Consider the following 14328-nt stretch of genomic DNA (forward strand, 5'->3'; position numbering starts at 1 on the left):
AGATGCTCTGTGAGTTATGATGTCAGGGAACATTACAGTACGTGTAAGGGTGAAGGTTTTCTTGTTGCAAAAATGACCCAATAAATGAACACATTTGCTTTCCTCTGGCAGATACTACGTAAGCAACGAACACATGGGAAGACCGGGCACGAGGAATCTTTACAAGTAAGCCATGATCCACTGACTATTACTTTGATTTTATTTATTGAACCCAGTCTCTTCCGCTCGGCCTCAAACACAGACACACGCACTTTGTCACACACTGATGAACGCAAACCCAGAGAGAGGGCATCTGCATTTGTGCCTTTATAAATGCACACTAACCATCTGTCTTTCACACCTTGTCTGTTCCTCAGGATCAGCATTGGCAGTGGGGGTGTCCAATCTGCTCCGCGGTGCTTGACCTGCTCGCTGCGCCCAGAGAGGTGTCAGTACAACTTTGGGCACATAAGTCGCAACGGCTCCTACGTGCGCATGGACTGCTACGGTGAGGAGCCGCGGCGCCAACTCATGCAAAAGGGCTGCGCAAAAAATAGCTCCCGCATGTCAGAGTCGATGACTGCATGTCACAGCGCTTACCTTGGCCTTGACTCTGACCTGATTGAAAGGGTCTTGCTCTGACACCAGCTGTCTTGATGTACTGCTTTGTAAGTTGGTTCTCTTTCTTTTCCTGTTGTTTCCACAGGGCCCGGACTGCCTATGTTTGTTCTCCTTGATAACGAAGGCTCTGGTATGTATTCTCTCTAAGGTTCAGTCTGAGGTCAAGCATCTCTAGAATATTTTCTAGCATACCCTTATTCATCCAATTGCTGTAGCAGGTGTTGCTTTTTTACTATGTCAGACTATTCATTTGGCAGAATTGGAGGTCCTGGAGGACAACAGTAAGCTACAAAGTATCCTGGAAGAATTCCACATGCCCACTATGAAACGTGGCACACTAAGGCTGGAAGGATTTGGTAAGAATGCCAAATTGAAAGTAGCCCACTTTAGTGTTCCTTTGAATGTAAAGAACTGAAAAGCCAAATCATTTATCACTCATTTTTTCCACAGACCTCTGGTATCAGATGATGCTACCGCCAAATTTCGATGCATCCAAGAAATATCCCCTGTTGATTTATGTGTGAGTTTGCTAGTGCCTCTTTTCCTCCAGCTCCTCCATCTCTCTATAGCCTCTGGTGAACAGCATCCCTCACCAGAGATGTAAACGTCCAGCTTCAGAAAGTAAAAGTTCTGCCGCATATTTGTTCCAACCATTCACTGAATCAGCTGATTCTAATTAGTACAACTTTTAAGCCAGGTCAGATCAGCTCGTTAGTGAAATTGCCTGTGTTAGAACCAATGCATGGCAGGACTCTTACTTTCTGAAGTTTATTTTTACACCCCCAGTCCATCCCTGGTGTCTGCAGCCGCTAACGTACTGGCTTTTGCAGATACGGAGGCCCCTGTAGCCAGACGGTGGACTTCTACTTCAGGTTGGGTTGGTCCACATACCTGGCCAGTGCAGAGGGCATTATCGTGGCCAGCTTCGACGGGAGGGGAAGTGGTTACCAGGGAGACGAAATAATGCACTCCATCTACCAGCGCTTGGGAACGTATGAGGTGGAAGATCAAATCTCGGCCGTGAGGTAAACTGCTTAGCCGTGAAGGAAAACAGCCGACTCGGTGCTCACACCAGTCTAGCATGAAATGCGTTTGCCGGTCCATCAGAGCACGGCCAGGAAGTGATAAAGAGGAGGGGGGTAGACAGCTCAATGCGTCAGGGAAGCTGTGGGTTTAAATGGGGCCAGAAAGAGTGTGCAGGTATGTTATTCATAATGCCTGGAATTATAGTATTCAGTCAAATACTAAGGAAAAACTAGCAATGGATCACTCATTACATCCTCTGATATGTTAAAAATGTGTACACAGACAGACTCATGCTCTCTCTCTCTCTCTCTCTCTCTCTCTCTCTCACACACACACACACACACACACACACTCAAATACGAATGCCTACTTGAGTGTATAATATTTGATTTTGTTTATTGACAGAAAATTCATTGATATGGGCTTCATTGATAAAAAGAGGATAGCCATTTGGGGCTGGGTAAGTTTGTTTTGGACTTTTTTTGATTAAAGCTTTATGAAGAAAAGAAATCAGAAGACTGATGTGACTGAATGAATGACATTAATGTGTTGATACAGTCTTATGGTGGCTACGTCACATCGATGGCACTGGGCTCCGGCAGTGGGCTGTTCAAGTGTGGCATGGCGGTGGCTCCAGTCGCCAAATGGGAATACTACGGTAAAGTATGGCTTCATATGTGTAGCCTACTAAAAAATCACAGAGAATTGAATAAGACACTAGATGGTGTTTACACACACCTGTTGTAATATTTAGTTTCCAATAACCCCCCCCCCTTCCACACACACACACACACACACACACACACACACACACACACACACATATCACACACACACACACACACACACACACACACACACACACACAGATCAGAGATACACCACTGATGTTTCATTTCCTTGTTTGCAATGCCTGCACGCAGATGCTGTGTACACTGAGCGCTACATGGGCCGGCCTGAGGAGAATGTGGACGGCTACAGGGTGAGAGCAGACTCAACACTTCAGACTCCTCAGTACACCTGCTAGATACAGAGAAGAAGAGATGAATGGAATAGCTTACAATCAACACATACCTTTATTGGGCACTGTTCCATAAACATGAAGTCATGAGATACTTATCATATTTGTCCATTTTAATAGAATTCAACGGTCACTGCCAGAGCAAAGAATTTTGGGTCTGTGGAGTACCTGTTGGTTCATGGAACCGCTGATGGTTTGTATAGACATCATGTCTGATTTAGTTTATCATAATTATATTAGCACCTCATAATTATACTGATACTAGCATATACTGTATTAGATTTCTTTATCATCTCTTTATATTGTTTTGTAAGTCTCTCCCAATGTCTCTTGTGTTTCAGACAATGTTCATTTTCAGCAAGCAGCACAGATATCCAGGGCCCTAGTGGATCAAAAGATTGACTTTGACGCAATGGTGAATTCTTACTTTTGAGAACTGTGGGACCATAAGTAATTTCCATGTACTGTATTAGCTACAGTTAAACTGGTTTGGGATTAGTTAATTTCAGTGTCAGTTTATTACTATACGTTTCAGTACATATAGTAATTAGCACAATATAACACAGTTCAATGGAGTTGGCTGTATTATAGCTATAAATTGCATTAATTGACATCATTTACACTGTTTTATGTGCTTACCTGTTAAAGTAAACTGAACCTGTCTTGTGTTTTCACCCTGTTTCAGTGGTACACAGACAAGGACCACGGCTTGGGTGGCAGTGCCACCTACCACGTCTACAACCACATGAGTCATTTCCTCCAGAAGTGCTTTGCCCAGACCAAATAGAGGGCTAATCTGTACATTTCACTAGATCAAAATAAAATCCTTTCTATCTTTGTGTAGTATGATTCGTTGCTAAAGTACTTGAATATTTGAATGCATTGCAGTCATATTACTCTGGACTTAAGATTCCAGTTTGGTTGAAGTCTATGATTTTTTTTTTTTTACATGTATGAAGTGTTCACTGTCCATTTTGTGAAATATTTTTGGCTTATGAAATTTTGTATGGAACTGTTGTGGTTTTCAGTCTGATAATGTGACCCCATTTGATGATCAAAATGTACTCATATTTATGCATGATCGCAGTTTACAATTATGACGTGCACGTGATGGAATTGCACTGAATCTAATGTGTGTCGTTTAAAGCTGAATGGTAGCTGGACGTTGTGTATGTCATTTGCAAGGCAAAACAAAATGCATAAACTGAGACCTCAAGTGACTGTTTCTTTGTATCCGGAAAATAAACATTTATAAATGGTTTAGATGTTTTCCTGTGTGTGTGTTTGCATAAGTGCTACAAGTATTACTGATTCTGTCTGAAAATTAAGCATACTGATATAGGTAGAAGTAACCTGGGGTTTCATCAGATAATATCTTCTTAAGTCAAAGTATAACCTCACAGTTGGCATTGGCAAAAAGAATCCTACTGCACTCATAGGATTGCTATGTGAAGACATCTTTTCCAAAATGCTACTGTATATCCACCATTTGAATTTTATTTAATTAATTAATTAATTAATTAATTTGTTTTCCCAGTAATTTCAGTGAAAGTGGAACTGTAATTGCGTTATTGTTATTTGATTTATCTTTACTCAGTCAAAACAACACAACTGCACTTTAATTGATATTGCACAAAATACACAATTAAATAACTTACTACTTAGTTATGACTTATTCATGTTTTCAAAAACAAATGTACAGTGTTTTGGAAAAGAGGTCTTATATACTGAAGATTAAGAATATATACAATGTTCAAGTATGGCTTTGTCACATAATTCTTGAAAATGCTACTTATAATATTGTGGTGCCCGCAGATGCTATAGTCTAGAAATGTGAGTTGTTCCGAAATTATGTGAATTTCAAGTCTTTTTACTGTTAAGTTTTCTTTTTTGACATTGATGCTTCCACATATAATAAATGGCGATTTTTGAGAAAGACATGAGTCATGTACTGTTTGACCCCACCCCATTTATACCCTCCCCTCATCATCATGTACATTTCTGTCAGAAGTCCATAATGAACAATGAATACATCACAAAAAAGGCATTATCTCATCAATATCTCATTTTCAACACATTCAACGTAGCCAGTAAATATGTAAGAAAACACCATGTACCTTATATAATTGATACATGAATCAGTATTTATCAGTACACAAATAAGTACATTTTGAGAATTGACATCAACATAAAAAAAAATATTCATCTAATTCATTCTACTCAGCACCACTCCAATATTGTGTCCAATATTTTCCTTGAAATTGTCATGCAGAAAGTCTACATATATGTTTGGCCTCTGTTTGACAGGATGGCATCATGCTCGAACTGAGCGCCTAAAGTGGCAGCTGTTATGTCACCGGTGCCGGGGCCTCGTTTCTCTTACTTAAACAGAAAAGCAGACGCGAAAACACGTCCCGTGCGATGACACGGGCGGCTGACTAATGGGTTGAGAGTAATGCAGTTGTGTGTTTTACGTGCCACCTGAGCAGGCGCTCTCTGGCCGTCTCTATATAAGACGCCGCACAGCGAGGAGGGACCATGAAGCAGCTCCAGGGAGCCCACGAGGAGGACGCATCTGACAGAAGAAGTGCGCAGAGAGAGAGAGAGAGAAAGAGAGAAAGTGGACAGACGGGACACTCTCCACCAGCCCAGCAGCAATCGACAACCAGCAGCCGACAATCCAGGTGAGAGACCGCCTCAGAGCTTGTATCTCGCTCCATGCCAAGGTGTTGCGGCGACCCTTAAGAGTTCCAGACTGGTTTTGGCCACCTCTAAATGACTCTCACTGCATCTTATTGCATCTTCAGAAAGACGCACCATGACAGGCATCCACTCTTTGGTTGGACTTCTGCTCTTGATCCTCGTGCAGAGCAGCTGGCAAGTCCCTGAGCAAGACACAGAGGACAACTCCAGGTACTGGACCCTCTCCTGTGGGCGATTCCACTGATACGCTGCACACAAGTGTTCTACTACTGTTATCTGTATATCTTGATATTGTAGAATTAAACTAATGCATGTGAGATTAAAGGATGACAAATGTGTCGACAATTTCAGCCTCTTGACAGAAGACACTCTTTACAACGAACCAATGAAGAGACATTCAGAAGGCACCTTCTCCAATGACTACAGTAAATATCTGGAGTCGCGGCGAGCACAGGACTTTGTTCAGTGGCTAATGAACTCTAAGAGGAGTGGGTAAGTGGCTCATATCAAGCTCAGTTACTGTTTGTAAGAGGGCGATGTCTGCTGTGATGTTCTAATATCAGGACAGTAGAAAATGTGTGCATCCAAAAGATTTGATTGATAGACTTTTTGAATTACTTGAGATGAACTGCTTGAATACCCCCAAAGACTCAGTGATAATGTGAAAGGTTTGAAAATAACACCTCTGATCGTCAATAACCTGAAACAAGGGACACATTCCTATTAAATATTTGTCGACAAACAGTACTATCAACATCTCAGTCCTATCTAAAGAGTACCCTGTTGCCTGTCACTCAAAATGTCTCTCCCTCATCTGTTCCAGTGGCCCGTCAAGACGCCACGCTGAAGGCACCTACACCAGCGACGTCAGCTCCTACCTCCAGGACCAGGCAGCCAAGGAGTTTGTGTCCTGGCTCAAGACGGGGAGGGGCAGGAGAGAGTAGCCACACTCCACTCCGCTCGGCTCCGAGAGAGAAGCTCCCGTCATCAGCAGCCCCAGCAGAGAGCACAGACCCCCCATCCATATGCCACCTGATCCGGACCCGATTTTATAAGACCAGTATTGTCACTGATCACTCCAATAAATTTGCTGAATGGAAAGCTCTGACCATCCCTCTGACTTGTGTGAATTCTGTCAGTCATTACACTACAGTTGATTTGCCTATAAACCAGTACCATTACCATCACAGTAGAGTGCTGCACTGCTTTGGGGTTATTAGCACCTGATGCAACAAATCTACTCTAGGGGCCAGTTTCCAGTGCATGGATTGACCCTAGTCCTAAACTAGAGGGTTTTCTCTGATGGAAATTTCCATCAAAGTTGCCTTTTAGTTCAGGACTAGGCTCAATCCATGTGCTGTTTGTTTGAAGCAATAGTCCAGTAATAGTGCATTTATTCTAACCCACAAGAGCCTATGGATGTTTTTTTTTTTCAAAAATGAAAATTATGACAGGGGAAAAAAACCTTCTAAAGAAAATGCTCAAGGCACTGAATTAGTTCGTGACACCTCTGTCTCCATGGGCCCTGATAGGTCAGCTGTACAGACTAGAGGGTTGCCATGTACTATAGAGGGTCAAATTGGCTTCATATGGGAGTGTTTTTAAATAAGTTAGCAAGTTAGTAGTTAGTTATGTTCATTTTCTTGAAGTTACAGATTTGATTATTCGGTTCATTATACAACATCCACTAAAGCAAGACACTGATGGCACATAATGCATTTTTAGTACGGCACATGAGTAATTTAGTAGATACATTGGTAACAGGACAGCGCTTTTCATAAGAGCTGGAACCAAAAGCCACTTAGCTTGGCCAATGCCCACATCATCAGGGAGTGGAGAACACTAGTTAAGCCCTCTTCAGTCAGAACAGGTCTGTGCTGTCGCCTTAGTTTCCCTCTCCCTCATGGCTTTGGTGCGCTACAGAGAGCAAAATGATGCTGAACAACATTAGCGGAGAAAACCTGTCACTCAACATGTGACCGAGTATGGATGAATGATCAGGTGATGGGAAGTGGTACAACAAACACGAAAGCATGGATGTGTATGCACACATACACACACACACACACACACACACACACACACAAACACACATAATGGATACTAGCCAGTGGGCCAGCATGCTTTGGGAGTGAGGATTCTCTGAGCTGTCAGTTGATGTGTTTACCCATCTGGCGAGCCAAACGCTTCTTATTCACATATCACTGTTACTTCCATCCAACAGAACAATCTCTGTTTATCTTACTGATGTTTATCTTTCGAATCACACAAAGTCTGCCTTGATATTTTCAAACATACATTTTCCATTGTGTATTCTAATCACTCCAGGAAGAGTCAACACTCAGTTGGAAGCAATACCAGCAGTATCACTTCACACAATATGAGCTGACAGCAGACCTCTGTGCTGTGCCGTGGACCATACCAGCTTGAAAGTCACCTATGACCAAAAGGGCTGAAGACAACTCACTACTGGCAACTGTCCATACTAAAACCTTGTAAAATAAATAACAGCCTCGTGAAGTGTGACATCTGCACAAACTCTTACTGTTAAGAAGGGATTGTATTAAATCAGAGGGATAATGTACAGCACTTCTTTATTTATAGGGCAGCATCATGAGTGAGATGTTGCAGAATCACTGTATGTACTGTACACACATATGCATCGAGTGAAGACTCTCACAAAAGAGATCAATTACAGTACATCAGTTTATTTCATACCACATTTTACACATTTAATAAATACTGTAACATTAAGACTAAATGAATAATAACTTTACATTTCATTTAATAGATTCTAGTTCATTAAATCCCCCCCACCAAAAAAATTAAACAAATTATTTAAAAACGCAGATATTGGCAGACACAAATCAAAATGATTACACAAGTGACTGAAGATAAATGTATCATTGATTGGTATCAATATAAGCTTCACATGGAATACCTTCCAGGACCTCATCAAATCATGAATCACCAGGCCCAACTTTATGAGAAGAGTAAGAAAGAGTCAGTCTATAAAACGTATACTTACAACACATACAACTCAAGCTCAATTATGTTCATAATATGTGGTATGTGGGTATTACTATTAAAACATAAATAAAATCATGTTACAGGTTCATATTTATTGTGCAAAGTAATCTGTCTCGTCCAAAAATAATCTAGAAATAATTTGATCTGCCCTTCTAAAGTACTATTGCATTTGTTTCTAAATTGGCTATACTTTAATTTGTCGCTCACTAGACATTTCAAGTACAACCTCCGCCTTTATTGATTAATCATTCATTCGTTAGATGCGACTTTCTGCAACACAACCTTGACAATGGGCAGAGAGTACAATCATCTCTGAGGAAAGCTTTGTGTCCCACTATGCAAAACTTTACAGGATACGTAAGCGTGTTCTGTGCGTTGATGACAGTGATAAATAATTATGCCGAGATGAAAGCAGATTAGCCTTTGGCATGAGGTCAAGGAATGTGCGTGCCGTGATAAGTGATGAATCTCTTTGATAGTCCTTCAGTAAGATATATACAAGACAGGAATAAGCAGCCACTTCAATGTGCATGAGATGAATTGACATGTAGTGCAGAGGATATCTATCCATTTTTCAGTAAAATATTTATCTCATGACAAAGAAACAAGAGTTTAGCATCTCTTCTCTGAATACTGAGAAAATATCATAATTAACACTTTAAAATATATATTAATTTCTCTTTTCTCTATGAACAGCAAGTGTGTTTGACAACATAAATAGCTCCATGCACAGGGCCTTCGTTTTGGCAGTAGTTGTGTATATGATAAGTTCTGAACACTACAGGTAATTGCTTTTCCTGCTTAAATCTACAGCATCTATTGTTCAACATTTATTCCATGGTCTAGGTAACAGAGAGATTTATGTGTTTTCCAAAAATACAAAACATACAAAATACATAAGGTTGTCAATGAAAACAAAGGTTGCTTTTAAAATAGTCTCTTCTTGTGATTCAGACTTTCTCATTCAATTCCAGGTTCACAGACAAAGCATATACCACCAACACATCCCTCTGGCTGCTGGTACTTAGTTACATGTATAAACACTAGTAAATAAATCAGAATGACGGTGTCTGTTGTTTTGAATTTGTCAAACAAATTATTTTCAGACATAACAGCTAAAATCTGTGCGACCCCGTTGCGCTGTACAGAAAATGGATCTACGGGACGGACACGAAAAGGAGCGGTAAAGGTGTGACACCACATACTGGTGTGTGTGTGTGTGTGTGTGTGTGTGCGTGTGTGAGACACAGTGAAGGAGGGAAATGTCAGAGACTCGTCTCCGTGTCGTCGCAGCCCTTCTCCACGTCACGCTGCTTCTCTGCTTTCTTCACACTGCTGTTGGATACACTAGGGAGGGGAGAAGAGAGGGGCACACGGTGTTAGTTAACCCACACACTAAACTGCACAGACGCTCTTATCTAAAGTGACTTATGTGTTATAGGCACACAACTAAGAGGCAGAATAGGGATAGGGGAGGACAAGACCACTGTGAGAGTCAGCGGAAAGTGAACTTTGAATTTAAACAGGTCTATCACAGACTCACAGCGTTGTCATTCACATACAGTACTGTAGAATGCTGCATGCTCACAGGTCATAAAGCAAATTGGCATCTGCATGCTGTGATGACTCTGAGTATGATGGCTGGGATACAGGCATGATGACTTGACATGATGTTGTTAACCTTTTGCATGCACTTCTTGAATCATTACACTTCTTCTGACTAACCACAAAGTACTCTGCCGCTAACTGCTCCAGAATGTCAAACACAGAGTGTCCCGGAACATTCTGGGAGGTAGGCGGCAGGTTTACATTGTGGCCCTAAACAAATATATGACAGCAAACAATGCAATGCTGTTTATCTTAGCAACCAGGCGTTGACTGGAGGGCTTAAACCTTTCATCTGCAGTCCTCTCCAATTCAACGTTTAATGATTGTCGACTCGGTTTTGTTTCAGAGGTGCAAAGATAAACAGCGCACAGGGGGAGCAGGAAAGGTGGAGTAACCATGAACAAACAGCAGAGGTCACCAGAGCTTACCTTTGGGGATCAGCTTCTAAAGGTTAGGAATGGGAGCTTATGGCAGAGATGGGACAGAGAGATTGAGTCAAATTAAAATGTGAGAGAGCAGCCATCTCTATGTGGGCTTCACCTCTGTAATCTAACAGCTGTGACTTTGTAACTAAAAGCATCAACTGTTTTATGGTCTCAAAAGCATTACAAAACTTTTCATGATGTAGAATCTATTAAAACGGTGACATAAAGCCTCCCTATCCTGTACTGCAGCTTTAAGAAAGTCTAAGCACGGTTCTACATATTTGCGTGGAGACACTGGGGTAACATAATACCCCTTTTCATGGCAGCTATATACTGCCATATTGTGTCTAGGTCACACAGTTAACATGAGGTCAACAAGCATGCTACTCCAGCTGAATATGCTGCATTCTTAAATAAGGCTGCTGTGACGAAAAAGCTGATGTCATGTTAAACAGAGTACACTAGTGTACAATAGAGACATTATCGTTGTAGACAGTAGAAATGTACAGCTCCGTTCAATTATGCTCAACCATGACAATCACATACTATGACTTATAGAGTGTACACTTGATTTATGCCAAGGCCTTGGCATATATTTGCAAACTCATTTATAGAACCTTAACTAACCACACAATAAACTTATCACCCAATAAACGTACTTATCAACAGGCGTGTACATTTATAATACTTCTTGAATGGATGAATTTCCATTCATACTTCTTGAGTTTAATGAATTTTCTTACAATAATAATTATGAAACAAGTTCTTAAGCTTGCATGTGTGAAATGTTATTATAAAAAAAATGTCACCTTGTTTAAAAAATGCAATTTAATATACTTTCTAAACATGTTTAGCATGTTCACAAGCTTGATAAACACATTGCCATTACCTTTTATTCTTAGAGTTCCACGTATTCCCAAAGGAGGATTTCGACATTGCATCTGAAATGTTTACTGTGGAAGGATCATCTCTAAAAGACACAAGAGAAGTTGCTTTTATGAAACTGCTTAGTAAGGGTGAAGCTAAACAAACGTCAACTGAATGACAGTTGTTCTGATGTGGATGTTACTGAATAACATTGCAGCATCCTACTTGTAATGTCCCTCCAATGGCACTTGCACAACTCCTTCCTCCTCCCCCAAAATGCTCAGCTCCTCCTGGATAGGTAGAACAAGAAAGCCAGATCAGAGTCAGTATATTCTGAAACTACACTCTTAAAATGAGCAAACACATCTCTGTGTCCAGATAGGGACAACACATTTATTTTAAGAGTGTACCATGAAATGTGACGCTCACACCATTTTAAGCAGATTGAGGGGGCGCAGTACATCATTTCACATGTGTCAATAACGCGTCTGATAAGAAGATGGACGTGTAGTGGATCATGGGGAATAGCAATGAAGGACTTTATATAGGCTGTGTAGTGCATCATGGGACTTTATATATAGGCTGTGTAGTGCATCATGGGAAATGAAGGACTTTATATAGGCTGTGTAGTGCATCATGGGAAATGAAGGACTTTATATAGGCTGTCACCTCTTGCTCAGCATCCTCTAATTTCTTCTTCTTGCTTTCTGGCATCAGATCGTCCAACCAACTCAGCTCTCTCTTAGTGAAGATGAAATCCAGCAGCTTCCGAATAAACACCAGTGCCAACACCTTCCAGGAAAACACACACACACCATCACACACACACACACACACACACGCGCGCGCACACACACACCATTACATTCTGGCATGGGGCCAGTGCTGAAAGCACTTTCACAAGTTGTTTTGGCAATATCAACACTCTGCTCACTGGGGGCTGAGCTAGACATCGTATGCCCCCTAAAAACGCTCACCCTCTGCAGTCTACCTCTACAGTATCTCTCCTATACGCTGTGGAGCCGCTCCTGAGCTCCTGTCTGCTTTGATACACCCGCCTCTCCCACGGGAGAACAGGGCAGGGAGAACAGGGCTGCATCACATCTACATCTGAGCGCCGGAGCGTGTGCTCTTACCATCATGGGGAAGACGATGGCGGCCTTGGAGGTCTTGATGACCCAGAGCAGGACGAGGCAGGTGAGCTGGACGATGGTGAACAGGTGCACCTTCCTCAGGGGGACGTGCCGCAGGTAGATGAAGTCCGGCTGGTGCTTTGCCGGCATCCCGAACAGCAGAAGACGATCAAAGAACTGCACCAAACACCCAAAACAACCACAGAATCAGTCGATAAGGATAAGGATTCATATTTTTTCTGTGAATTGTTTGCTATGGCTATTTGGTCATCACGGCGTGAAATTACCTGGATTCCTTTCAGTGATGACGCACCCATGTAGAGAAATACTCCATACAGCACAGGCATGGGGATGAACTAGGGAATCAGCAAGGCAAGGACATAAAACGATTATAAGATATATACTGTCTCTGTACAAATCTAGATATCACCAAAAAAGTTAAGAACATCAACAAAAGAGTAGTAAGTCCTCAAGCTAGCATAAAGGTATAATGATAATCCTAAACTGTTATAACTGCTCTCCTTTAGGCATCACTTTGAAGCTTGGATATGCTACCAGCTGTGGATATTAAAGACTTTCCGCAACCTGACAACTGGAGGAGGCATTCCTTAACATTCTGACATCATCTTGCCCCAAGCCTAGTGCTGCCCCTGCAAGCTGGCCTGACCTTGAGCACGGAGGTCATGAAGACGGAGCAGCCCATGAGGGTGAAGATCATGAGCCCGGTGAAGCGCTGCTCCAGGATGCCCAGGAACTTGGGCTGCTCGCCAGGGGCCGAGGACTCCGACTCCAGCTTCAGGCTGTTGACGTGGGAGATGGAGAGCACGGTGGCCGCCACGAACCACGGCAACCCCATCACCGAGCACACGCCCAGCATCACGCCCACCACAAACAGGTCCAGGTGGTACCCGCAGCCTTTCTGCACAGGGAGGGAACAACGACAACAACAAGCTTTGTTTTTCTCTTCTCCACGCCGTGGAGAAATATCATCTTTTCTGGCTCAGGAAGTGAATTTGCTCCCCATAGGTGCGTGCAGAACAACACCATTTGCTCACAATAGACTGGAAAGCAGAGCTAATGTGTTTCATTATCTGGCTCAGTGCATGGTAGCACGACAAAAATCTCATTAAATGATATCCTTAGTCTTCTTGGGTGCCACCACAAGTGTAGGTGCATCATCACCTTCCTACTCACCTACACAATGATATATGTGTATATATGATAAATAAAGTTTCAGGAGTTCTGTCCATACCTTCAGCTTGTGTTCCTTCCTGTTGATGATGACAGCAGTGATCTGCTGGTCCATGAAGATGAGGATGGTGCATAGAAGGGCGGGGATGCAGGTGATGATGATGGTCCACCAGGGGTTGGGTCCCAGAGGGCTGATCCACCAACCACGATCATCTCTGGTTGGCTATGGAAGATACTGGTCATAACAGTGGCGACACACAAATCTCATTCTGAAGCAGTGGAGGGCAGGCGGAGGTACTCACCTTGAACACACTGGGGACTTGCAGCTTGGGTGACGGGACCCCCAAGGCATAGTCCACAAACACCATGGTGAGGATGGTGATGAACACAGCAAAGTCACTGATGATTGACCTCACCTGGACAAAAGGGAGGAGTTGTGAATCACCAAATTAGCATTCACTATCTAAAAAGTCAACAAAGGTAGCATCCAACAGCATATCCCTCATAAACAAACAACATATCCCTCATAAGACCTGCCATACTTTAGTGACTGCACAGTTGTATAGAAATTGGTATCCAAATGCTTGTTCAATCTCTGCCAGGTTCTTACTGTTGCTCCTCTATCCTGGGTGTTTAAGGTCAATGCTAGGACACTGTTGTGAAGGGAGATGAGGAGAGGCAGCTATTTTAGCAATCTGAAATTGGGCCAGAGTCTGAGTCATGA

The 14328-nt window shown here is 42.3% G+C and overlaps 3 protein-coding genes across 3 annotated transcripts in view; 2 read left to right on the plus strand and 1 right to left on the minus strand.

Annotated features, from left to right (window-relative positions):
* fap (fibroblast activation protein, alpha) overlaps positions 1-3910 on the plus strand; it is a 7719-nt gene extending 3809 nt beyond the window's left edge. Inside the window, exons 14-26 of the mRNA XM_062533999.1 lie at positions 1-9; positions 112-165; positions 357-487; positions 686-730; positions 858-956; positions 1051-1120; positions 1431-1625; positions 2032-2086; positions 2185-2284; positions 2550-2608; positions 2768-2840; positions 2989-3062; positions 3333-3910. The exon at positions 1-9 is cut by the window's left edge and continues 62 nt beyond it. Coding sequence (XP_062389983.1) covers positions 1-9; positions 112-165; positions 357-487; positions 686-730; positions 858-956; positions 1051-1120; positions 1431-1625; positions 2032-2086; positions 2185-2284; positions 2550-2608; positions 2768-2840; positions 2989-3062; positions 3333-3434 — 1066 coding nt within the window. The 3' untranslated portion in view covers positions 3435-3910. The remainder of the gene's footprint in view (positions 10-111; positions 166-356; positions 488-685; positions 731-857; positions 957-1050; positions 1121-1430; positions 1626-2031; positions 2087-2184; positions 2285-2549; positions 2609-2767; positions 2841-2988; positions 3063-3332) is intronic.
* Positions 3911-5202: 1292 nt separating this feature from the next.
* gcgb (glucagon b) lies at positions 5203-6451 on the plus strand. Its single transcript, XM_062533398.1, has 4 exons — positions 5203-5331; positions 5455-5560; positions 5702-5842; positions 6174-6451. Exons 2-4 carry the CDS (start codon positions 5466-5468, stop codon positions 6292-6294), a joined length of 357 nt encoding a protein of 118 aa, XP_062389382.1. The 5' UTR covers positions 5203-5331; positions 5455-5465; the 3' UTR covers positions 6295-6451.
* A 1587-nt stretch (positions 6452-8038) lies between these two features.
* slc4a10b (solute carrier family 4 member 10b) overlaps positions 8039-14328 on the minus strand; it is a 43963-nt gene continuing 37673 nt past the window's right edge. The window contains exons 19-28 of the mRNA XM_062534001.1: positions 13907-14020; positions 13666-13827; positions 13081-13332; positions 12701-12769; positions 12417-12590; positions 11950-12072; positions 11506-11570; positions 11303-11383; positions 10417-10452; positions 8039-9727 (exon numbers count right to left, since the gene is read on the minus strand). Of these exons, the coding sequence (XP_062389985.1) occupies positions 10440-10452; positions 11303-11383; positions 11506-11570; positions 11950-12072; positions 12417-12590; positions 12701-12769; positions 13081-13332; positions 13666-13827; positions 13907-14020 (1053 nt within the window). The 3' untranslated portion in view covers positions 8039-9727; positions 10417-10439. The remainder of the gene's footprint in view (positions 9728-10416; positions 10453-11302; positions 11384-11505; positions 11571-11949; positions 12073-12416; positions 12591-12700; positions 12770-13080; positions 13333-13665; positions 13828-13906; positions 14021-14328) is intronic.

This window comes from Sardina pilchardus, chromosome 4, assembly GCF_963854185.1.
Source record: "Sardina pilchardus chromosome 4, fSarPil1.1, whole genome shotgun sequence".
Lineage (NCBI taxonomy): Eukaryota > Metazoa > Chordata > Actinopteri > Clupeiformes > Clupeidae > Sardina > Sardina pilchardus.